The following is a 23,881-nucleotide window of genomic DNA, read 5'->3' on the forward strand; positions in this document are numbered from 1 at the left end:
TGTTTTTTTTCCTACTTCAGATAACAGCTTTAAAACAAACGAAAACTTATGAAATCCTTTCAAAGGATTTTATTATATTTAACCCTTATGCCTAATTTCTGAATTGGTTGAAGCTGTTTTTAGTATGAATCCTTATGGCCAAAAATGAAAGGTAGGCACCTCTGGGAAACCACTTCATGTGGGCTTGGTATATTACAATTAACGCTGGCCCTCCAACTTAGGGGTAGGTAAGTAACCATACACCCAGACCCAACCAGTTGTTTCATCCTTCCTTCTGGACTCAGCAGTTACTTCACAAGTGGGCATATGGCCCAGGCATAACAAATGAGCACACTGTCTGTGAGCTTAGAAAATGGAAGTGAATTCTGGCCCTTTCACCTCCTAGGCATTTGACCATGAGCAAGCTCTTTAACATATATGCTTCAGTATTTTCATCTATAAATGGAGATGATAACAGTACCTGCCTCCTAAGGTTGTTATAAAGATTACAAAACACCTTTAAAATAAAAAAAATACCTTTAAAACATTTAGAGAGGTGACAAACTTAACAATGAAAACTACAAAACTGCTGTAATAAGTTAAAGAAGAAATAAACAAACAGACATCCTATGTTCATGGACTGGAAAATAAAGTATTATTAAGACATCAATACTACTCCAAGCAATCTTCAGATTTAATGCAACCACTGCAAAAATTCCAATGGCATTTGTTTCAAGAATTAGAAAATTCCATTCTAAAATTCTTATGGAATCTCAAGAGACTCTGTATAACCAAAACAATCTTTAAAAGGAATACAGAAGGTGTCAAGCTTCCTGATTTCAATATTTATGACAAAGCTACAGTAATTAAAACAGTGTGGTACTGACATAAAGAGACATATAGACCAATGGAACAGAAGAGAGTCCAGGGGGGGAAACTCCCACATATGTGGTCAGGTATTTTTTGACAAGAGTGCCAGGATCATTCAATAGGGAAAGGACAGCATTTTCAACAAATGGTATTGGGATAACTGGACATTTACATGCAAACGAATAAGGTTGGACTGTTTACATTATACCATAGATAAAATTAACCAAAAATGGATCAAAGAGCTAAATGTAAGACCCAAAACTATAAAACCCTTAGAAGAAAAGATAGAGGGAAAACTTCATGACATTGGGTTTGGCAGCGATTTTTGGATAAAACACCAAAAGCACAATAACAAAAGTAAAAAGATAAATTGAACTACAAAGTCAGAAAAACAAATATTGCATGTTAATGCATATATATGGAATCTAGAAAAATGGTACATAAGAACTCTTATTTGCAAAGCAGAAATAAGAGACACAGATGTAGAGGACATATGGACACCAAGGAGGAGAAGGAGGTGGGATGAATTGGGAAACTGAGATTGATATATATATACTATTGATACTATGCATAAAGTGGATAACTGATGAGAACCTACTGTACAGCACAGGGAACTCTATACTCAGTGCTCTGTGGTGACCTAAATGGAAGGAAGTCCAAAAAAGAGGGGCTAGGAATGACAGTCAGGTAGGAAGGCGAGGGACCCCTAAGGGGCAGGAGGAAACGAACTGCAAGTGGCAGATACGTTTTTCTCTCTCTCTTCTAATCCTGTGTCGTTGGAACACTCGGTTACACCTTAACTTAACTTTGAGCTGCTAATGGCTCAGCAAACCAATGCGTTTTTCTTATGGAAATGTTTTACTTAAGCTATGTTAATGAAACTACGTATTTGCTTTGGAATCTGCCTTTCTTCAAATGGGTTTTGCTTAAGAAGTCAAGTGGGCCTTAGGAAGAAGTACTGCAAACAAAGCTAGTAGCGGTGATGGAATTCCAGCTGAGCTATTTCAAATCCTAAAAGATGATGCTGTTCAAAGTGCTGCACTCAATATGCCAGCAAATTTGGAAAACTCAGCAGGGGCCACAGGACTGGAAAAGGTCAGCTTTCATTCCAATCCCAAAGAAAGGCAATGCCAAAGACTGTTCAAATTACCACACAATTGCACTCATTTCACAAGCTAGCAAACTAATGCCCAAAATTCTCCAAGCTAGGCTTCAACAGCACGTGAACCGAGAACTTCCAGATGTTCAAGCTGGATTTAGAAAAGGCAGAGGAACCAGAGATCAAATTGCCAACATCCATTGGATCATAGAAAAGAGCAAGAGAATTCTAGAAAAACATCTACTTCTGCTTCATTGACTATGCTAAAGCCTTTGTCTGTGTAAATCACAACAAACTGTGGAAAATTCTTAAAGAGATGGGAATATCAGACCACCTTACCTGCCTCCTGAGAAATCTGTATGCAGGTCAAGAAGCAACAGTTAGAATGGGACATGGAATAAAATGAACTGATTCAAAATTGGGAAAGGAGTACATCAAGGCTGTATGTTGTCACCCTGCTTAACTTATATGCAGAATACATCATGGGAAATGCGGGGCTAGATGAAGCTCAAGCTGGAATCAAGATTGTCAGGAGAAATATTAATAACCCAGATATGCACATGACACCATCCTTATGGTGGAACTAAAGAGCCTCTTGATGAAGGTGAAAGAAGAGAGTGAAAAAGCTGGCTTAAACTTCAACATTCAAAAAACTAAGATCATGGCATCCAGTCCCATCACTTAATGGCAAACAGTTGGGGAAACAATGGAGACAGTGACAGACTATTTTTTGGGGCTCCAAAATCACTGCAGAATGTGACTGCAGGCATGAAATTAAAAGAAACTTGCTCCTGGGAAGAAAAGTTATGACAAACCTAGACAGCAAATTAAAAAACAAAGACATTACTTTGCCCACAAAGTAATCAAAGGTCTGGAAGGTTTTTCTCACATCCAGTCATGTATGGATGTGAGAGCTGGATCAAAAGAGTTGATCACCAAAGAATTGATGCTTTAAACTGTGATGTTGGAGAAGACTCTTGAGAGTCCCTTTGACTGCAAGGAGATCAAACCAGTCAATCCTAAAGGAAATCAGCCCTGAATATTCACTGGAAGCTGAAGCTCCAGTACTTTGGCCACCTGATGTGAAGAGCCATCTCATTAGGAGAGACCCTGATGCTGTGAAAGATTGAAGGCAGGAGGAGAAGGGGATGACATATGACGAGATGGTTGGATGGCATCACTGATTCAATGGACATGAGCCTGAGCAAGCTGTGGGAAATGGTGAAGGACAGGGAAGTCGTGTACTGTAATCCATGGAGTGGCAAAGAGTCAGACACGACTGAGCAACTGAACAACAAAAATGTATACATATAGCTGATTCATTCCACTGTACAGCAGAAACACAACATTGTAAAGCAACTATAGTCCAATAAATTTTTAAATTTAAAACTTATGTGTATCAAAGGACACAACCAACAGAACAAAAAGGAAACCCAAGGAATGGGTGAAAATTTTTGAAAGTGAAATGAAAATCACTCAGTCATGTCTGACTCTTTGCAATCCCATGGACTATACAGTCCATGGAATTCTCTAGGCCAGAATATTGGAGTGGGCAGCCTTTGCCTTCTCCAGAGGATCTCCCCAACCCAGGGATCAAACCCAGGTCAACAGCATTGCAGATGGATTCTTTACCAGCTGAGCCACAAGGGAAACCCAACATTTGTAAATTATTTACCTAATAAGCAGTTAATATTTAGAATATAAAAAGTACTCCTACAACTCAACAACAAACTCAATTTAAAAATGGGCAAAAGATTTGAAACAGACACTTCTTCAAAGCTATATAAATAGCCAACAGGCACATGGAAAGATACTCTGGAAATAGTAAGGAAAATTAAAGGACTTCCATTGTTATTTTATCAAATTTGTTTTATAATGAGCACATAATGCTTATATAATTAAAAAATGTAAGCATAAGCCACTGGGAAATATGATTTTCACACATCACTCTTCAAGAAAGGCAAAGTGATGAATCACTTTAACAGAAAATGTTATATAATATTAACAAAATAATGTAATCAATGTTTCTATAAATAAGTTTAAGTAGTTTGACTAAACACGTATGTGTGCTTAGTCACTCAGTTATGTTCAAAATTCTTTGCCACCCTTTGAACTGCAGCCTGCCAGGATCTTCTGTTCATGGATTTTTTTCAGGCAAGAATAGTGGAGTGGGTTGCCATTTCCTCCTCCAGGGGACCTTTTCGATCCATGGATTGAACCCTGGTCTCCTGTGTCTCCTGCATTACAAGTGGGTTCTTTACCAGCTAAGCCACCGGGGAAGCCCATAATATTCACAAAATTATTTTGCTACGGTTACATTTTAATCTTAACAAAATAATGTAATCAGTGTGTCTCCTATGAATAAATTTAAACAGCCTGACAATGCTTCACACATGGTAAACTCTACATAAATGTTTCTTAAGTAAAAAATCAGGTGATACTTCTTTGCCGTCAAGGGGTTAACCCTGCAATTCTGCGCTCAACATCTACAAGACCTATCAGTGCTCACTTATTTTCAGCCACAGTATAAGCTTATCACTTACCTTCAGCAAGATACAAATCGCACAGGCCATGCCTACAGCACCAGTTCCAACAATGGTGATCTTACTCTGGGAGACCTTATCTTCCTCAGTTAGATTCTCAATAAGCTGCTCCTTGACAGATGACATTTTGAGAACCTGATAGAGATAATGTAATTTCAGAGGAAGCAATCTCCCTGAACTAATCACTCCCATACCTATGGAAGTACCTAATGAATTTGCAGAATGTCAGAAGGGGGAAGCCAAAGGGAAAAAAATACCTGCTCGCGAGGTGTGGAGGCCTCGAAAACCGACGAGTGTATCTATCAGTGTTAGGGATTGGGAAACCAAGAGGTTTTTAAAACTTTTCCCTACCCCAAGTCACCACTTTCACTCCAGTCCCAGTCACTCACAAACGCTTATCGTGTGGCCCAAGTCAGTACAGACGGCCGGAATGTACAACGCACGACCTTTAAGTCGCTTTTTAAGCTACACCACCAAAAGAAAAGACACACAGCAACGTCAGTAGAGGCGGGAAGCGCAGCGACCGTTACAGTCTGAACCGTTAGGCAAGCACGCTCCTACGCACGCACGCACGCCTCTCCTCCGTCAGCACACAAGCTCTGCCCCACGGCCGCCTCGGGCGCAGGCGCATTGGGAGGGGCTTGTCTTCTGGTGTGAGTGGGTTGGTGGGCACCTGCTGTTGTGTTGTCGTAATCTCCGTGTAAGGAATTTTAGTTGGTCTCGAAGAGTGTGCAAGAGAGGGATATTGGTATGTCGTTTCATTTCCTTCGGCTGATCTAGGCCTCAGACTGATTTAAAAGCCGAAACTTTGGAGACCAGACCCACCTGGTGGGCAAGGGGGCAAGCTCGAAGCCTTCGTGGGAAAGAACTCTCAGGCGAGCACCTGCTGTTCACCAGTGGGCCAGCTAAAACCAGCATCCTGAGGACGATGCTTCGAAATGCTGAATTGAGAGAACAAGGTGGTAATGAAAAGGAAAGGGCATGGTTAAGGTGATTTTAACTTATGCAAGGAATTTATAACTCACAGGTTGGGACACAACCTCACCTGTCAGCTTTTGTCATCACTTGCATCTGAATCCTTTTCAAAATATAAAGGATAATCCATTTTCTGTATAAAAGCCAGTAGTTTGTTGTTGTTGTTGGCGTCGTTTTAATGTAGTTTTGATCATGCAATAAGTCTGCTTAAAATCCTTCAATGGCTTTCCAATGCACTTAACTAATTTTTACTGCGATCTAAGAAATGGTCATTGGAAGGACTGATGCTGAAGCTGAAACTCCAATACTTTGGCCACCTCATAAGAGTTGACTCATTGGAAAAGACCCTGATGCTGGGAGGGATTGAGGGCAGGAGGAGAAGGGGACGGCAGAGGATGAGATGGCTGGATGGCATCACCGACTCAATGGGCATGAGTTTGAGTAAATTCCGGGAGTTGGTGATGGACAGGGAGGCCTGGCATGCTGCGATTCATAGGTTCGCAGAGTTGGACACGACTGAGTGACTGAACTGAACTGAAGAAATGGTCAATACGTGGCCTTCTTTCATCCCTCCAACTTCTTCTCAAGACACCACACTTCCTTCCAGCTTTTGGACAGCTTTTTCCCATTTCAGGACTTTTTGCTGTTGTGTATGTCTGCAAAGTTCTTCCCCAGCCCTTGTCAAAAGTTGATTCCTCATTTTCAGTTTTGAACAAAAATGGCACTTCCTCTAACTTTCCTTGACAAATGTATCAACTACCATCCCCTCCCAACATCTCCTGTTTCTCTTATGGCACTTTTCACAACCTATTACTAGCCCCAGGCAAGGGCTTCTCAGGTGTGGCAGTGGCTATTGAATCTGTACTACCACTTGGCTCTTTTACTTCCTTCCACATCTTCTGGCCCTTGTACCTCATTTACTAGAGACTGAGTGTGAGATAGTGCTGACTTGGATGACCTCCAGATCCAAGCTTTACACCTGCATGCCAAAAGTGTCATTTTCATAGTGATCAAACTCCTGCTGTAGGTGAAGAGGCTCTTCATACCTGCCCAAGGCACATATTCTGAACATCCCCTTTGCTTCTTCCACTAACTGGCAACTTGTTTTAAGATGGGGCTAAGGCCTGCTTTGTCCACTTCCCAAGGTTATAAAAGAGATCATATTCCATTAAAAACAATCAGGGCCCCTTGCAGAGTTGGCTTACCCTTACCTCGGGCAGGAAGATACGTGGTGAACATGGAACATACAGTGTGCCCGAAACTGAGGAAGCTTTATGAGATTAAATCTGAAAATTCATTTTTTTTTTTTTATGAACTTTGTTTAATAAAGTCTATGGCAAAAAAAATTATTTTAAGTACAAATATGCTGTATCTGTCATAAGTAAATCAGTCTGTTGCCCACTGAGTGAGTGATAGTTGCTCAGTCATGCTTGACTCTTTGACTCTTTGTAGTGGCACAGAACCACTGCTTATGTTCAGTTGGCAAATAATGTTTTTTACATCTATGTATAGGGTGTTACCTATGTGAATTGTAGAGTACCAGTTATGATTAGCACTATAATCAAATTATCTCATCATATTTGAGGGCTTAGTATATTAAAATGATTACAATGGAAATGGTAACAAAACAGTCTAGCCAATCTAATCACACCCTTAATTCTTTAAGTCTGGTCATTAGTAAACAGTACTCCTTAAAAAATTCATTGCAAAAAAAAAAATTCATTGCAGTGCAGCCCAATAACCCAATGGCTCCCATTTATGTAATAAACAAATAACAGCTTTATGACTGTATCTTAATTACCAGAGTGGTCACTGTTCAAGCTTTATTTAGTTGGTGTAACAGTTGGCTGCATTATTTATGTAATTTTTCCCTTTTACATTACAAGGCAGTGTACACTATCCTGATTCATACAGTACGTAAGATTCTTTAGAACAGTTATGCACGTGGCATGCAATACTGGATTTATACATTGGATCCCAGGGTGTGATTCACTGGAGGGAAAAAGTTGCACTAGGCACCTTGGCTAAAGGAACTAGAGGTTATAGAACACAGTAAATACACATCCGGTTTGAAGGGCAACTGCAGCATCTGCAACATGGGCAGTGGTACCTCTTGAGGAAGTTGAATTATTTGACAAACCAATTTAGGACCACACAAGGTAAGTGCCATCCAGCATCAGGATACAGCTGCAAGGTTTTATGAACCATTCCTATTTCTAACATTAGGAAATTGATTTTTTCCTAGGCTGTTTTAACATTACTGTTTTAATCACAGATCAGATATAAAGGACAATATGAGTTACAACCTCCAACTAAAATCCTGTGTAGCCTAGACAGTGAAGTGATACAACATTAGAAGACTTTAAAACTGCAGTTCTTTCTGGATCCCCCAAAGTGTATCTGCACTCTTCTTCAAACAGGCCTCTTCCTCATGAGTCAGAGTCACTTTCACAACGTCTGAGATTCCATTCTGTCCCAAGATGCAAGGAACACTAAGGAAGACATCTTCTTTTATTCCATAGAGACCCTGAGGATGAAATGAAAAATATTTTATGTTTTTTCTATGCATTCTGGGATCTCCCAAGACTTTCTATTCTCTACAATCATGAAGCTTACTTAATACAACTTGGCAAGTAAAATTTCTTCCTAGATTTTCAGTTAGGATGTAATGAAAAGGGTAAAAGAAAGTCATTAAAATAGCAGCAAGACTTCCATTCTAAAAGAAAATCTACGTTATTGCTATTATCCCTCATACTTTCCAATTTTTATTGTCTGACACTTTGGTAACTTTAAGTGTGATTTCTATTTTTCCCCAAAGGAGAAAAATTTGTGTCTTTTATAGTCTTCCACTCATCTCAACAAAATTGAATCAAGTTTTTCAGTCAACAGGTTATTATTAAGTATCTATGGGCTAATAACCACAATACTAACCACAGTAATCCTAAAGCTCAACCATGTCTTTTCAAAAAAGAAAGCTGCAGGTGCACTAATTTATTTCACTCAAATCAATGATTGAGGACTTACCTTAATCTAATTGCTTTCTGAAATGAGTTTAAAAAACAAAACAAAACAGGAAATAATGGCATTCAAGTACATTTTACTACACAGACCTACCTTAATCATGGTGGAAATCGGATGCACCCGCCTAAGATTCTTCATTATACTTTCTGCCAAATCGGCCACTGACAGTCCAATGGCCCAGGATGTGTAGCCTTTCAGTTTGATCACCTCATAAGCACTGTAGGATAGCGAAGGACAGGAAAAGGTAGGGTAGGAGGAACAAAGAAAAAGCTTTCACTGAACATATGCTTTATGAGAAATCACTGATATAATAAGTAATACTATATAAATACTAAAGTTGCATTATATACCTAAGTGTAACCCTTGCACATGTATGCCAGGATATTATGTATGGGGATGTTCAAGAACCTGGCAACAACACCAGTGTCCTTCAACAGGAGGATGGATAAATTATACATAGTTGTCAAAACAGACAAACAACTAGGGCTCAGGCAACAAAATAGATGATTCTTATATGCAATACTAAATTTAAAAAAGCAGATCCGAGATTACATATTGCATGCTTGATTTGGGATTATCTCAAGAGTGTGTATGTGGGGGTGGGGGGTTAGGGGTAAGTGGGAAGAGCACAGAATCTACTCATTTCCAAGCACCAGCAGACTAATAATTCCAACTCAACAAACACTACAGTTAGTTGACAGCAACCGTCAATATTTCTTGGGTTGGATGATGGGTTCACAGGTTTTAACAAATACAAATCAGAGGGCCTTGCTTAGACCAATCATGATTCATTCTTCAATTCCAAAGACCCGAGGTCTACACATGGCTACCTTATTTAAAGTAAATAATGCCAGTAAGTTGCAAGTTTCCCTATTTGAACAATTTCTAACAGTTAATTATTTTGTGTACCATGATGAATTTGTATCTTGCTTAAAACTTTATAATCATCTGCGTAAACAAGCAGCTAGTTGTGTTTCTATTCATAGATTATTGTAAGAACTTAGATTTAAAAATTCTTATTCCTAACTAAATCAATGATACATGCTTTTGAAGTAAAGACTGAATCTCAAATCAGGTGGACTTGTTTTATATCTGAGTTTACAAATACAGGAAGAGTTATCATACTATAAATTGAGAATTATGGCAAATAAAAGTAGACTATAACATTAATACATGCCTGCAATATCTAATACCTTTACCTGTTTTATAGTATGAGTTTTAACAAGCTTTAGAAAACAAGTTTTCTGACAGTTACCAAATGCAAAGGTTATTAAACTTTTAATCTTTTTTCTTTCTGGCCACGTGCGAGGCTTGCCAGATCTCAGTTCCTCAACCAGGGATGAACTCACAAGCTCGGCAGTGAAAGCTCAAGTCCTAACCACTGAACAACCAGGAAATTTCCAAAACTTTTAATTTCTTAAATAAAAATAATAATTTTGACCTCCTGTGTTACAAACTATGAGAGCTATTACCTGTCAACCACCTGTTTGTGAACCGCTTTCCACTGTTCCTTATCTGCATCAGTGCCTAACTCAGGGTGTAAATTCTTCAGGGAGACACCAGCAACATTCACTCCACTCCATACAGGCACTGAATAAAATAGTACAGAATATATTTACTCCCAAGCACTACCTAGCTGACGAGCAATTCTGACCCATTCTCCAAAAATTGTGTTTTCTTATCTGAGGAAGATTATCCCCTTTTGGTAGGTGGTCAAGACTACCAATACTCTTAGATTTTCACTGATTAAATTATGTAAAACTAAGAATTTTCATTGTATGCTAATCTGCTTTTTTCTAATGCGAAATATAGAGACAGGATATTATGAGATCATAAGAGGAATTTTCTTGCCATAAGGAACCAAGAACTCTGCACAAATTATAACATCTTTCAACTGTGATAATAGATTTTTTCTCTTTACACTCCATCTGGATTAGCTGTCCTCCTTTTCAGGGACAAGCAGTTTGCCTATAAACAGCTGTGATATTAAGAACTATCATCTTATTTAATAAGTTCATTATAATAAATTCCATTCTTCATCCCTTATACCAAAATATGTCACACAAAAATGACTAAAATCTTAACAATTCTAGCACACAATTATACCAAGAGATAAGATTTCTGGAAACCATCTACCCTAATAAATGGGTATCTGATTTAGGCTCTGATTCAGTAACTATATTCCTGTCAATTTTTTTACACAATCTTTGCAAACAATAAAGAAGTCATACTTACCACTAGAGTCGCCATGCTCCCCAAGGATCCACCCATGGCAGCTTAATGGGTGAACTCCCAGCCTCTCCCCCATGAGATAACGGAACCGAGCTGAATCCAGATTGCAACCACTTCCAATAACACGGTTTTTGGGAAAGCCGCTTATCTTCCAAGCCACATAGGTCAAAATATCGACTGTGAAGAAAATATTTAGGCAGAGGTATTATGTGAATTGGGCTTCCCTGGTGACTCAGAAGGTAAAGAATCTGCCGGCAATGCAGAAGACCTGGGTTCAATCCCTGGGTCGGGAAGATCCCCTGGAAAATGGAATGGCTACCCGCTCCAGTATCTTTGCCTGCAGAATTCCATGGACAGAGGAACCTGGCAGGCCCCAGTCCATGGGGCCACAAAAGAGTTGGTCACGATTGAGAGACTAACATTTTCACTATGTGAATCATGAGCTAATGACTGACTACTCAAGATTCATGGCTCTGTATAGATCTTGCTATTTATCATGACCAATCAATATTTCTGTTAATATTTTTAAGCCTCTATATTGTGTATAACAAATACATTAAGTTTTTCAAGAAGTGTAGTTTAATGAAAATAAGTTGTGCATCAATAACACATTATTCATAATTATTCCTTATCCAAGATCTTCCTAGGCAAGTTACAAATTTTAAAGTGCCAACTATGTTAAAGCCATTGTTTCCCCTTGATGTTTTAAATTTAACTATTTTACAAAAACACAAATTTACTCTCAGGAGGAAAATGAGAAATATGAGACATATATATAGATTATGATACATACTATCAGTTTTACTCTAGCTCATCTATTTTTATGCCATTAAAAGTCTCACCTGGATTGGAAACAACAAGCAACTTGCAATTTGGGCTGTATTTTACAATATTAGGAATGATGAATTTAAAGATGTTCACGTTACGCTGGACCAAATTAAGACGGCTCTCTCCCTCTTGCTGACGTGCCCCAGCTGTGATAATAACCAGCCTTGAGTTTGCTGTCACATTATAGTCTAGACAAGAGAGAAACAATAACTAGATTAAGGCTTTTAAGAAAACTCAAGCAAAAATCTGTTCCATTAACCTTTTAAACAGACAGTTCTATCAGTGCTTTTTGTATGTGGCATACACATATATGCCCAGACTCCTTTACTTTTGGAGTTTTATCACTGTGGCCGCTTACATGGAGGAAGACTACATCAACACCTTCCTTGTATTATGTAGTTATATTGTGGCTTTATATAACTATGACTGGGGGGAGCTGAAAGGAATAAAATTTATTTCACACTCATATCAAATGAGACACACACCCCAATTTTTTGCCGCCTGAGCTTAATGTTCACACTTTTCCACACTCCTATTTCTACTTAATTGTGGTCATATCAGCTCAGGGATGGGTTTTTTTTTTTTTAAGCAGAGGGAACTTCACACTTATCAAGCATGTCTTGCTTCTATATATCCTATGGCACAGGATGGTTAATCCTGGGTTGAAGACAATGAAAAGAGTAATCTATCAGATAAATGGTCAATGGTTTCCAAGTGTCAAAACTGACTATTTAGGCCCATGTCTGTTTCCTGGCTGGTGCTTGTAAAGTGTGACAGGGTCAAGCCAAGAATATCTGCTCAACAGGCTCATTTATCCTAGTCTCAACCTCGTGTTAGTGTATGAAAGGAAGTAATGGAAGTAAGTGCATTTAAATATTTGAAGCAACGTGGTAAACTATGAACCTAAGAAGTTTTGCTAGTTATATTATAATTCAGATGTTTTCCACATCATGGACAAACTGGATTTTCATTTAAAAACACTTTTGGAAATTCAAACATTGATATCTATAGATATCAATGCAAAATTGTTTAAAAGGCTCTTATCCTGTATAAAGAGGAAATCTTTGAAGAACTGATAGGTTTAATTCTTTATCAGGCTTGAAAATCCTAACACAGAATGTAATATAAATTTGCCAAAATCAACCTTTGCCAGAGACAATTTTTGGTGTTCTAAGGAAAAGGCTGCCATGTTGGAGATCCATCATCTCTCCCTTCAGTTTATCTTCCATGACATCAACAAGAGCAATTTCATCTGCCAAGTCCTGAAAGACATAAAATTTTAGTTCAATGGAAAATAGCCATTTCCAAATTTTTAGACAACCATGCAAAATTTCCATATTTCTGGTATAGGAGAATTCTGCTACTTTATTATTAGTATGTACCTCAAAGTAGAGGTAGGCTCCCATTAAAAGCTGACTCATGGATGACATATACATAGGGAAAAGAACTGCCCCCCTCTCTCATCGGAGCACCCTCAGCAGGAGCTCCACCACCACTGCACAGAAGCAGAACACTGAATTTGCAGTGAGTACAACCCAGCTATGTAAAACTGCTCTATTTAGTCTCTCAAATTCAGTTTTACACGTTGATTTTAGGTTGTTAGTCATTAAATAGATGATATAGACGAGTATTAAGGCCTAAAAAGTGGTATTCTAGATCATTCCCTGGTTACATGTTTTCCATATGTTAACCAACATAAAGTTTTACTTATCGACAGATTTGTGCATTACAAAACGTTGGTGAACAATATCCTTTCAGGTGAACCTATAGAAGTTCATAGGTGCATCTCAGACAAGGAGCACCAATAATAGCTTTAATACAAATGGAATGTGGACCATCATAACCAAAGAGATTATAAAAGCCGAGGTGCAGATCTACCCCTAATCAGCTACAGTGTAATAAGTGGTCTGCCAGTTACTCTTAGCCACACCTCAGTTAGGGGGCATCATAGAAAACGACCACAGGTGGTTCACTGGTTTGGGAAAAATAAATGGTATCAATGTCTGATCCAGTGGGGAAGGAATAAAGACTTTGAATAACAAGTGGTCTCTTTTAAGAACACACAGAGCAACCTGCGTGGTTACAAGACCTTTGCAGAGCTCATTTCCACCTTTAGTCCCTTCTCCTTTCAGTCCTTTTTGTTCGGAATCCAGAATTCATCACTTCACTCTCTTACCAGTAACTCCAAATCTGAACTTTAAGCTCTCTCAATTTCTTTTTAATATAAACCAGGCTTGAATGCTATAAAAAGTGTTTTTTATTCATTCACAAATTTTTTCTAATTAAATATTAGTTCCATAATTGATACCAAAACTACTATCCAAGGAGCAGAGCAGAGGGGATTACCACGGGCAAAAGACTTCCCACATTCAGTTTAATTTTACCATGTATATGTGTCAATTTCAATTCAAAGTTACTTGTAAATAATTTTAGCTTGCTTAAAGGCATAGACTCTACTTTTTCATTTGTAGGCAACTAACAAGGTTAATAAAGCACAGTGAATTTAAGGAACTGGGTCTCCAACCTAGAAACCTTTAATTTTTGTAGTTTAGATACCCTTTTAGTATAGCATCAGGTTTTAAAAGTTTGTTTCACATAAAGTTCTTTCAATGAGTGCATGAGCTTATATATTTGTATATACGATGTGATAATGCAATTCTTGGAGAGCAACAGTAGCTGGATGGAATCAAGGTATCCTTAAGGGACTTGCAAAGTGAAAGGCTCTCTCACTTACCTTCATTAAGATACTGATGGCACAGGCCATGCCAACAGCACCAACCCCAACAACTGTAATCTTATTCTGGGGGACATGTTCTTCCTTAAGAAGATTCTGAATCAGCTGATCCTTGAGAGTTGCCATCTTGGACTTAGAACCTAAAGGAATCTATAAGGGAAAAAACATGCACTGTCACTGGCATCCTTCCGAAAACTGTTCTGAAAAAGCTTCTTTTGCTTCCTTTTGGGATACCTGCCCCTAAAAATCACAAGAAATGACTACAAGGGGGGAGAAGGGAAGAAACCTACCGACAGACAAAGAAACGAAAGGCCTAATGCCGGGCTCTGGTCTGACTAGGGTCTTGGTGTAAAGTTCCTCACCTTGGCGTGGAAAAATAATATTGAAGTTTGGGTATAAGTATAGCCTCCTGAAGGCTCACTCATCTTGATTTATTAACTCCAAGCGGAGCTAGCCTTTCTACAAACAAGATCACTATGAGCCGCCGGCCCAACACTTCTGCAGGCACCAGGACGCCTGCCAAGCCCTTAAAGACCACAAGTACTCTACTCCAATCCTCAGGACGTTTGCCAAGCCCCGCAAGGACCACAGGTACGTGCGTAAAGCGGCTCTAACGTCCTCACAGCACTAGCCAGAACTCGTGGGAGCTCTGCTCATGCGCAGCTCTAGTTTTCGCCTCCCTGTCCCCAACCCCCGCCCCCGAAGAAGCAGTGGCCATCCAGTGGCCAGTGTGCAGGGGCCCGCGGAGTTTACGCCCCGCCCAGACCCGGAAGATTAGCGGCCGCCCCTCCCTCGCCCAGGCCCCGCGCCTCATCTTGTGCGCAAGCGCACTTCACAGCGCTGGGGGGGAGGCAAAAGTCTTGCGCCTAGGCGCCGCAGGCTACTGAGAGGTGAGCGCTAGCCCCGACAGCCCAGCGCTGGCTTGCGGAGCCCCGCCCGTAAGCGGACCTGATGAGGAGGAAGTCTACTGCTCTGTGGGGTCTGAATGAGCTCGGAATCCAGACTTTTTCAGACTGAACTCGTGCTCCGAAGCACACTTGTTCGTGAAGCCCGGCTGGCTGCCTCCCCGGCCTGGCGCGCTGCCAGAACCAGAGTTTAAATCTTGATACCAGGCACCAGGGACTGTTAGCCAGCTCACAGGGAGGCACCTCGCGTGGCTTCCGCCGTGATCTTTGTTGCAAAGGCGTGAGGCCTGGTATGAGGAAAATTTGTTACTGCAGGGAGAGCTGCAGAGACCTGAAGCCTGGACCCCTAAAGTTCATCAATAAAGTTCCTCTTGGTGGAAGCCTCGATTTCCAGAGCCGGGGAGGTGGGGGGCGGGGGGGGCGGGCGGTGGAGAGTGGGGAGTAGGGTGGGGTAGGGGTGGTTCTGCGTTCACTGGAGAGATTTTCATAGACTGCATCCCGAAAGCACTACGTCTAATCTTGACACTGCTCCAAAGGGCAAAAATATCTGAGAGGACTTGCAGGCAGGCAGCCCAGAGTCACCAAGCTGGAATCGAGTCTCTCCTGACAAATCACTGCTATTTCTAGACAGCCCTGAAAGGTTTCTGCAGCCTGGCAGGGGGAAGGGAGTGCTTTCTGCAGACGTCTCCTGGTTTCACCAAAACCGAAGCTCTGGGCTCCAGCGCTCCCTTCAGTGTGGGGATACGGGTGGGAGTGGAGCCCTGGAGAAAGAGGGTCTGTCTACCTTCCCCCAATTCTGCCAGGCACTTACTGGGACCTTAGAGATGCCCTAATCGGCCTTAGGTTCCCGGTTTGTTAAAAGGAGATGAAGGTACCAGATGACCCTCCTCTGATTCTACTGAGAGGCGGAAGAGCTGGTACCCTTTCTCCTTCGTATTTGCATGCACCACGTCTAGTACACCGACCGATACGGCGGCAGCTGCTTAACAAAAGTAACTTGCGCCAAGAGCTCCCTCTCCTCTGCAGGCAGCGGCTGCCCCAAGGAGCCCACCTCCCGAGAGTGCCAGGATTAAAATGCGATCCGAGCGCACCCAGCGGCTTTCCGGCTTCCGGGAACCAGCCCCAGACTGCTGAGGCTTTTTTGGTTCCGTGGACTCCGGCAACCTGACTTCGAGCTCCGTGCTGCTTGCTCATTTCAAGCCCGGAGGTGTACTCCACCCCCCTCCCCAACCAGTCGTCTCCCATTCCGTCTGCATCTACCCGGACCATCGACCCCAGGTTAGGTGCGCGACCACCTCCTTGGTTCCCCGGCCCGGCCAGAGGCCACTGTGCCCACTTAGAGCAGCAGCAGGGTTCGGCCGGCCCCCGAGACCATTTGGTAGTGTGAGGCCACCGCCCAGGTCTCAGGACTATGCCCTTTGGAAGCAGCGCCTACACCACCCAAGAGCGGGGACCCCCCCACCCCCATGGACAGCGCCTGGGCCAGTGAAGCCTAAAGCGATCGCCCTTGTCCTCGGGCGCAGAGTGCGCCCGGCCGGACCGTACCGGTAGTGACCGTCGAACGGGCAGGCGTCGGAGGCGCGCGGCGTGGGATCCGGACTTGGCGGCAGCGGCTCCGGTACCCAGTGGGGCGCGGGAGGGGCCTTAAATGGAACCGCGAGGCTGACGTCAAGGGGGAGCCGGGCGGACGTGCAAGAACCCACGTGTGCTCTGGGGTGGGGGCGGGCTCCCAGCCGGGCGGGGCGGTGAAGATGCCCCGGCGGCGCGCGCAAGCGGAGGACCCGCAGGCGGTCCGACCCACGTGCGCCGAGACTTCAGAAAGACTGCGCAGAGGCATGCTACTTCTGGCACAAAACAGAGCCGTAAGCTGGGATCAAGCCGACCCTCCATTTCCTCTTTCATAAAATGTGGAAGTTACTTTCAAGGAAGGCTCAACTGAATTTTTGCCGCTGTTGCCCACTGCCCAATTTCTAGCACGTAACCGACACACGACAGAATATTTGTTGAAAAAAAGAAAATTCTTAGCACAGTGTCAGTCTACTTAACCCAAGTCGAGTGATTTCCAAAACGCGACCCTGCCCGTCCCCCCACGGCTAAAACTTGCAGGTCTCACAACTCAAAGTAAAACTTCAGCCTCTTGATTGCATTCCCTGTTGCCCTACCGGTCAAGTACCTGTGTCCCAGCCACGCCCCAGAACAGCCTAGGTTTTATGTTTTTAACATATGTTATTTTTACCTCCAGGCCTTGGTTCACGCTGGTTCCTGGCCGGGCTTCCTCTGCTGTCTCTTTGAACTGTACCCATCTTCTCCCCCTCTCCCCTCCCTCCAACCTCACACACCCACAGATTTGGTATCCCCCTCCTGTCTGCTTGCACCTCACCAGTCTGTACATCCTGCCAACCGTCTTGCAGTAGAAGTGCGTGTGTGACTCAGCTATCCTACCTGCCCATGAATGTTTTAAGGGTATAGGTGAATCCACTTCCTCCATGCACCTGGGGCACCGATTAATAGCCACCAGCTGTGAAAAATATCCCTACTGGTGAGTTCCTTGGTTTTGAAGGGAAAACTCTAACCTCAGCTCCAGAAGAAAACAGGGAAGCTTTCTAGCACATCCTAACAGTTTTCCCGGGCTTCCTAGGGGGCTTAGTGGTAAAGAATCCACCTACCAGTGCAGGAGACCAAGTTTGATTCCTGGGTCAGGAAGATTCCCCGGAGAAGGGAATGGCAACCCACTCCAGTATTCTTGCCTGGGAAATCCCATGGACAGAGGAGCCTGGCCAGCTACAATCCATGGGGTTGCAAGAATCAGAGGTGACTTAACAACTAAAGAACAAAAAACAGTTTTCCCATCACTCCAGGACGCTCAGAAATCTAGGCTGTCTCCCCAAACACACAGCTGGAGGGACTGAGGGCCAGCCACAGGTTCTCCAGGGTTCATCAGGGCAGGGTGCGAATTGCAAATGTCTGTGGTTCCTCAAACTTTGCAACAATGGACTCATTGAGCCAGGGCTGGGCCCCTGCCTTCCTATCAGCGCAACCACAGCCGTCAGTAAGAGCAGGGCAGAGCCCCGAGAGCAGAGGTTAGGCTGGGGAGACGGGTAGGAATCTTCAACAACTGGGCTTTGTGACCATCTCTGAAGATAATCTAGGCAGAGAGTTTGCAGTCCTCTAAATTAAGGCACCTAACAACAGCTCATTCCAGGCACAGCTTCCCTCTGTTTATGTAGAACTGGAGCTTCTATTTAACTCTACAAATATGAAAGAAGTACTGTTTACTCAGCACCTCCTGTGTGTCAGGCAGCAAGCTAGACAGTCCCCATCCTCATCTTGACTTTAATTCTTTGGAGTAGGCATAATTATCCCCATTTTTCAAATGAGAAAACTGAGGCACAAAGAGATAACTGGTTTTGCCAAAGTTCTACAGCTAATAATTGATTTCAGCTGGTACTTTAATCCAGGCTGAGGACTCCAAACTGTGAGTTTTTCCTCTATAGGATGTTGTCCCCCTCCTTCCCCTCACCCCCCGCCAATTCCACAAAGGCCAAGAAATAGGGCGCCCAAGCCCAGGTTCAGAAAGTTCAGTTTCAAATGAGAGGCAGTGGGTGTCAGTGGGTATCTCTGCCCATCTGCTTGAGCCGAGACATGGGTCTCTGATCCTCATGGGACTTACACTGCTGACACTGCTGCTTCTCAGGCCTTTGGCTGGGACTGGAATGCATACCACCTGCTTTCCTGGATCTCCAGCTTGCAGACAGCAGATCGTGGAACTTCTCAGCCTCCATAATCGCATGAGCCAATTCTTTATAATACATCTCATTTTATATATAAATATTCGTTCTCTGGAGAACCCTGACTAATACAGAATCCTGACTAATGCAATCCAAACACAAGAACTTCTGTACTATAAAGTCAAAGCTGAGGGTGGGGCAGGAAACTGTTTCAGAAGGCAGAACAGATTTTTCATCCTGACGAAGTGGTTTTTTTTGGGGGGGCGGGGGCAGTTTCTTTAAAAGGGAGAATCTCACAAAGAGGTGATTTGATCAGGGGACAGGCTGGCTGTTCAGCAGAGGATGGGTGCTGTTCCGCATCCAACCTAAGATTTTCCTAAAGTGACCCTGGCCAGAGAATGGTGTCTACCCAAAACACACGTCATTCCTTCATCCAGTAAGTATATATTATCTTCCTCCTCAAGAGCATTCAGTGGCCCCTCAGTCAATGGCCTCCAAAATAAAATCCAAATTCCTTGAAAAGGCTCAGTAGACTTTTTATGATCCAAAGCCCATATCCCTTCTCTGGCCTTATCTCCTATTTTTCTGCATGCCATTCCCAAGGGTACTTACCACAATCCCCAAATATGCCACTCACTTCCACCAAGGCAGTTCCTTCAACCTGCATGATCCCCCTTGCCACCATCCCTGCCCACCCAAACCCCATACCTCCGTAGGTCAAGTGCTGTTCCTTTGGCTTTATATTAAATTAGTTCTTATTGCTGTGCATCTCTTTCTCTGATTAGATTGTAAGCTCCTAATGGGCAGAAACTTTCTCATTCATCTATCTCCATATCACCAACATTTAGTTTAATAAATCAAATTACATGCCTGCTATGTAAAGAGTATCATTATAGGTGCTGGGGATACAAAAATGAATAAGACAAATTTCTAGGGCTTCTCCACAAATTTAATGGAGAAAACCAACAGTATCCCCCTCAATAGTTAAAGTGCAAGGTAAAATGTAGCACTGACACAAAAGAGGTAGAAAGTATTGCTCTAGCATTCAGATGAGAGAGAGGTCCTTTGGCCAGGGATACCTGTGAGGGCTTCCTGGAAGAGGTAGGATCCGAACTCAGCCTTAAAAAAAGAGAGAGAAAGAGAAAGATTTGAACCGATGATCAGGTGTTGAGAAAGCGGAAAACAAATGCTTGGAGTCAGGAAATTCAAGGTATATCTGGTGAATCTTTAGCTTTAAATGTCAGGCTAAGAGATTTGGCAGTTTGCTTCTTTGGGTTTTGGTGGTCACTGGAAGTCACCGAAGTTTGGGGGGAATGGGAGAGATGGGGTGAAAGCAAGATGGTTGAGAGGTGATGGTTGAGGGTCCTGAATAAGGATATTGTTGCATATACACAACAGAAAGTATAGGACATACACAGCTCCAACCAATTCTGGATGAAACATTCACTTCTCCGACACACTGTGCATGCCCCCACAGTCCCTCTGAAGGCTCACTGACAGCCTGGCTTTTCTTCCCCCACCTTTTCCATGGCTACAAAGCTGATGACTGGAGTGGCGGGGTCCGAGATGCAGATGGCTTTATTGGTCTCCATCTCTGACAGGCCAGGGCCTGCTGTGTATGTGCCAAAGTGGAAGCTCCTCTCTCTGGGAATACAGCAGGTGCCTCCCTGCTCATGAAGTGGGAGACCACTTCATGTCATCCTCCCAACCCTATCTACTTCTCTCATGATGGGAGTGGAAGCTGAAGCCTCTGCCCTGACTCCTCAAGTTCTCCTGGGTGCCATCTCTTCTGGAACCCTGATGGCTCCCTACCCCCAACTCCTTCTCCCCTCCTTTGAGCTGGGCTCACCCTCAGGTGCTGGATGCTGCCTCTGTTTCCCTTTTTGAATTAGACGGTCATTCCCTCCAGAGTTCATTCCTTACTTGACCCCCTAACAGAATCCCCTCAGAAACTCCTGATTCTCTTTGCTGTATACAAAATGCCTGTGTCTCCCCAAAAGCCATATGTTGAAACCTAATTCCCAAGATACTAGTATTTAGAAGTGGGGCTATTAGGAGGTGATTAGGTTATGAAGGTAGAAACTTCATGAATGGAGTTAGTGCCCTTATAAAGGAGACGCTAGAGAGGTTCCCTGTCCCTTCTGCCATGCGAAGACACAGTGAAAAGATTGCCATCTATGATCTGGAAAGCAGACTCTCACTAGAAACTTGCCAGTACCTTGCTCTTGAACTTCCAAGCCTCCAGAACTGTGAGAAATGTTTTTTGTTTATAAGCCATTCAGTCTATGGTCTTTTGTTATAGCAGCCTGAACAGACTAAAGCATTACCCTTCTAGCCACTTTCTACCCCAGGAAAGAGATTAGACCTGTGTCCTTTTATCTTCATACTCCCCTGGCAGGGAGTTGTTCAACCCCACGGGCTGTAGCACACCAGGTTCCTCTGTCCTCTACTATCTCCTAGAGTTTGCTCAAATTCATGTCAGTTGAGTTGATGGTGCTATTTAACCTTTGCACCCTCTTGCCTGGTGAATCTCATGGACAGTAGGAAGAGGCAGGGAGTTAGGCCTCAAGTCTTCCATCCCATTGATGGATTCCAAGGCAAAGACTGTCACCAGAATGTAAGGGGCTTCTAAACTGAGACCTTCAGTAATCGGTGCCGCAGAGGGAGTCCCAGGACCTCTCCAAGCCAAACAATTCTCATTGTGATGGAACGTGCCCCTTATCTAATCACAGCAGGGGAGAACTGTGCGAACCTTTGATAGCCTTTCCCTCTGACAGGTTGGGAGGCAAGGACAGTGACAATCATGGCTTAGCAAAGATGAGTGAGTGGCCTGATAGAAAGGCGACACTGACCTGGGGTTCTCACTCCAGCTTTTCATGAAGATATCGTGGCAATCAGATTCCCTCTGTAGTCCCAGCATCCCTGACTGTAAACAGAAGAGGGTCTGTCTCTTTTGGTTCAAACATCCAGGGAGGCTCAGAGCACCTTCATTTTTACAGTTTTGCTTAGGACTCAGTGACAAGGCCACCTCCTATTTTGGAAAGTGATTGGGGCTGCTGTAGGACTAGAGGCAGATATTCAAGGCTCCTCGCTCCACTTGGGGCAATAGGAAATCCTTGCCTGGCACTCTCTCCTCCCCATAATAGTTCCAGAATGGGGTCCAACATTCCTAAGGCTCTGGTGGCTACTGGATTTGTTAATAAAAACAGTCTCACGGGGCTTTGAAAGTGAATCACGGATAACAGGAACCCATCTCTCTTTGATTCCTGGGTAGATGTTTCAAATCTTTAAACCTTACCAAATGGAGAATTACATTCCCAAGCCTACCTCAAAGAAGAACAATTTCCTCTAAAATTCCAAGAGGATCAAGCCAATTGTAAATAGGAATACAGCCAGGGAAGTTTATTGGTAATTTCCTGGGGCAGGGTGTGGGAAATGAACAGAGGTCTTCTTGTCTGTGCAGCTGCTGACTGCAGGGCACCTTCACTGAAATTTCGGTCCTAGGATTTTGTTTAGGCGCTCATCTAGCTACACCTCACAAAGCAGGGTCTGCTGGAGAAGGAGCCCCTCTGCCCTGTCACTTGAGCCTGCTCAGAGGACCCTGAGCTGAAAAGGTAGACCCACCTCATTTTTCAAGGGTACAAGAAGGGAGCCTGGGATTGTGTTCAAGGCTTCCCTGGTGGCTCAGATAGTAAAGAATCCACCTGCAAGGCAGGAGACCCAGGTTTGATCCCTAGGTCAGGAAGATTCCCCTGAAGAAGGAAATGGCTACCCACCCCAGTGTTCTTGCCTAGAGAATCCCATGGACGTTGGAGCCTGGGGGGCTACAGTCCATGGGGTCGCAGAGTCGGACATAATTGAGTGACTAACACACATACTTTTGTTAAGAAGAACAGAAGAGAGCTCCTTTGAAACCCAGGAGGGACCAGAGGCCACAGTGGGTCCAGATGTGGAGAAGGCCTCCCTGCAGCTGGATAAACTTGTTGGGTCCTTCTTTTATGTGTAGCTTGTGGGAAGGGGGCAGGCTTTCATGTCCATTCTCTCAAGGTTTTCACCTCAACCAAGAGAGGAAAGCAGAACAAGAATTTTTACCTCTGTTTCACTGGTGGCACTGCCCGACCTCAAAAGTGTAACCGCTTCAGGCCTCAGAGATGGAAGGCAGGCAGGTGGATCTCAAACTCCTGCCCTAGTCTTCCTTCTCCTCCACTACTCTGTGCCTCAGTTTCTCCTGGGGTGGCTTACAGACTGGAAAGCAGTTGACCCTTTGCTCCCTGAATATCAAAGGGTGACTCTGATAAATCCTCTGCAAGGTACCCCATCCAGGGCTGCCGGAAGGTCCAGATGGCTCACCTGCCCCCAGAGATGCTTCAGGGCCCTTTCTAATAAAGTCTCCCTCTTCCTGGGGCTCCATTAGCCTTGCACAGTCCACGTGTGTGCAGGGTTAAGCCGTGCCCTTTGCACAAACACACTTGCAGCGTCAGGCATCTTAAAGGACATGTTAACTGAGCTCATCTACCAGTTTTAGCCACAGAAGGGATGAAAGCTTAGGAGAAGCCCTCGCAGTCTCGGTCCTCCTTTACCCCCTGAATCAGAGGGAGGTGAGCCCCTCACACCCACACACTCTTTGCTTACACTCTCAATAGGATCGGCCTATAGGGAAGCAACATCATTGTGTGTTGGGGAAGTAGGGCTGGGAGAAGGGGAGGGCAGTGACATGCTCTTGATCCTACCTTCGTGTTTCAGGGTGTTGACTAAGAAACAGGAACCTTCCAACCAGTCTAGCGCTCTCTTCTCTGCACCAGACACCACGGCCTTCTCCACCAGCCTGGGCTCTTTCCCAGCACTGTGGGTGTGGCTCCACTCCCAGCTCGACTTCTGGGGTTTTTCCACTGTACTAGAGCCTCTTGCAACAGCCCTGGCTTGGGATTGGCAGCTTGACAGAGAGACCTCACTCTGCAGGAGGCCAC

General features: G+C 43.6%; 2 protein-coding genes across 6 annotated transcripts in view; both read right to left on the reverse strand.

Annotated features, from left to right (window-relative positions):
* The window catches only part of LOC122430778 (L-lactate dehydrogenase C chain), a 33,803-nt gene extending 26,698 nt beyond the window's left edge, over positions 1 to 7,105 (reverse strand). For 2 of the 3 annotated variants that reach the window (XM_043451595.1, XM_043451593.1), the window contains exons 1-3: positions 6,678 to 7,105; positions 5,317 to 5,432; positions 4,492 to 4,626 (exon numbers count right to left, since the gene is read on the reverse strand). In XM_043451595.1, coding sequence (XP_043307530.1) covers positions 4,492 to 4,626; positions 5,317 to 5,432; positions 6,678 to 6,705 — 279 coding nt within the window. In that variant the 5' untranslated portion in view covers positions 6,706 to 7,105. Of the gene's footprint in view, positions 1 to 4,491; positions 4,627 to 4,748; positions 5,826 to 6,677 lie in introns of those variants that run through there. The other variant, XM_043451594.1, reaches the window with a different exon arrangement.
* Positions 7,106 to 7,259: 154 nt separating this feature from the next.
* Positions 7,260 to 19,056, reverse strand: LOC122430777 (L-lactate dehydrogenase A chain). 3 transcript variants are annotated; one of them, XM_043451589.1, is made up of 8 exons: positions 18,857 to 19,056; positions 14,282 to 14,431; positions 12,692 to 12,809; positions 11,562 to 11,735; positions 10,723 to 10,896; positions 9,960 to 10,077; positions 8,581 to 8,704; positions 7,260 to 7,993 (listed from the first exon to the last, which is right to left on the reverse strand). In XM_043451589.1, exons 1-8 carry the CDS (start codon positions 19,001 to 19,003, stop codon positions 7,829 to 7,831), a joined length of 1,170 nt encoding a protein of 389 aa, XP_043307524.1. In that variant the 5' UTR covers positions 19,004 to 19,056; the 3' UTR covers positions 7,260 to 7,828. The 3 variants fall into 3 exon arrangements, with proteins under 3 accessions (XP_043307524.1, XP_043307527.1, XP_043307526.1); XM_043451592.1 differs by lacking the exon at positions 18,857 to 19,056 and adding an exon at positions 16,732 to 16,839; XM_043451591.1 differs by lacking the exon at positions 18,857 to 19,056 and adding an exon at positions 14,644 to 14,888.
* Between the last annotated feature and the right edge of the window lie 4,825 nt (positions 19,057 to 23,881).

This window comes from Cervus canadensis, chromosome 29 (assembly GCF_019320065.1).
Source record: "Cervus canadensis isolate Bull #8, Minnesota chromosome 29, ASM1932006v1, whole genome shotgun sequence".
NCBI classification, from domain to species: Eukaryota; Metazoa; Chordata; class Mammalia; order Artiodactyla; family Cervidae; genus Cervus; species Cervus canadensis.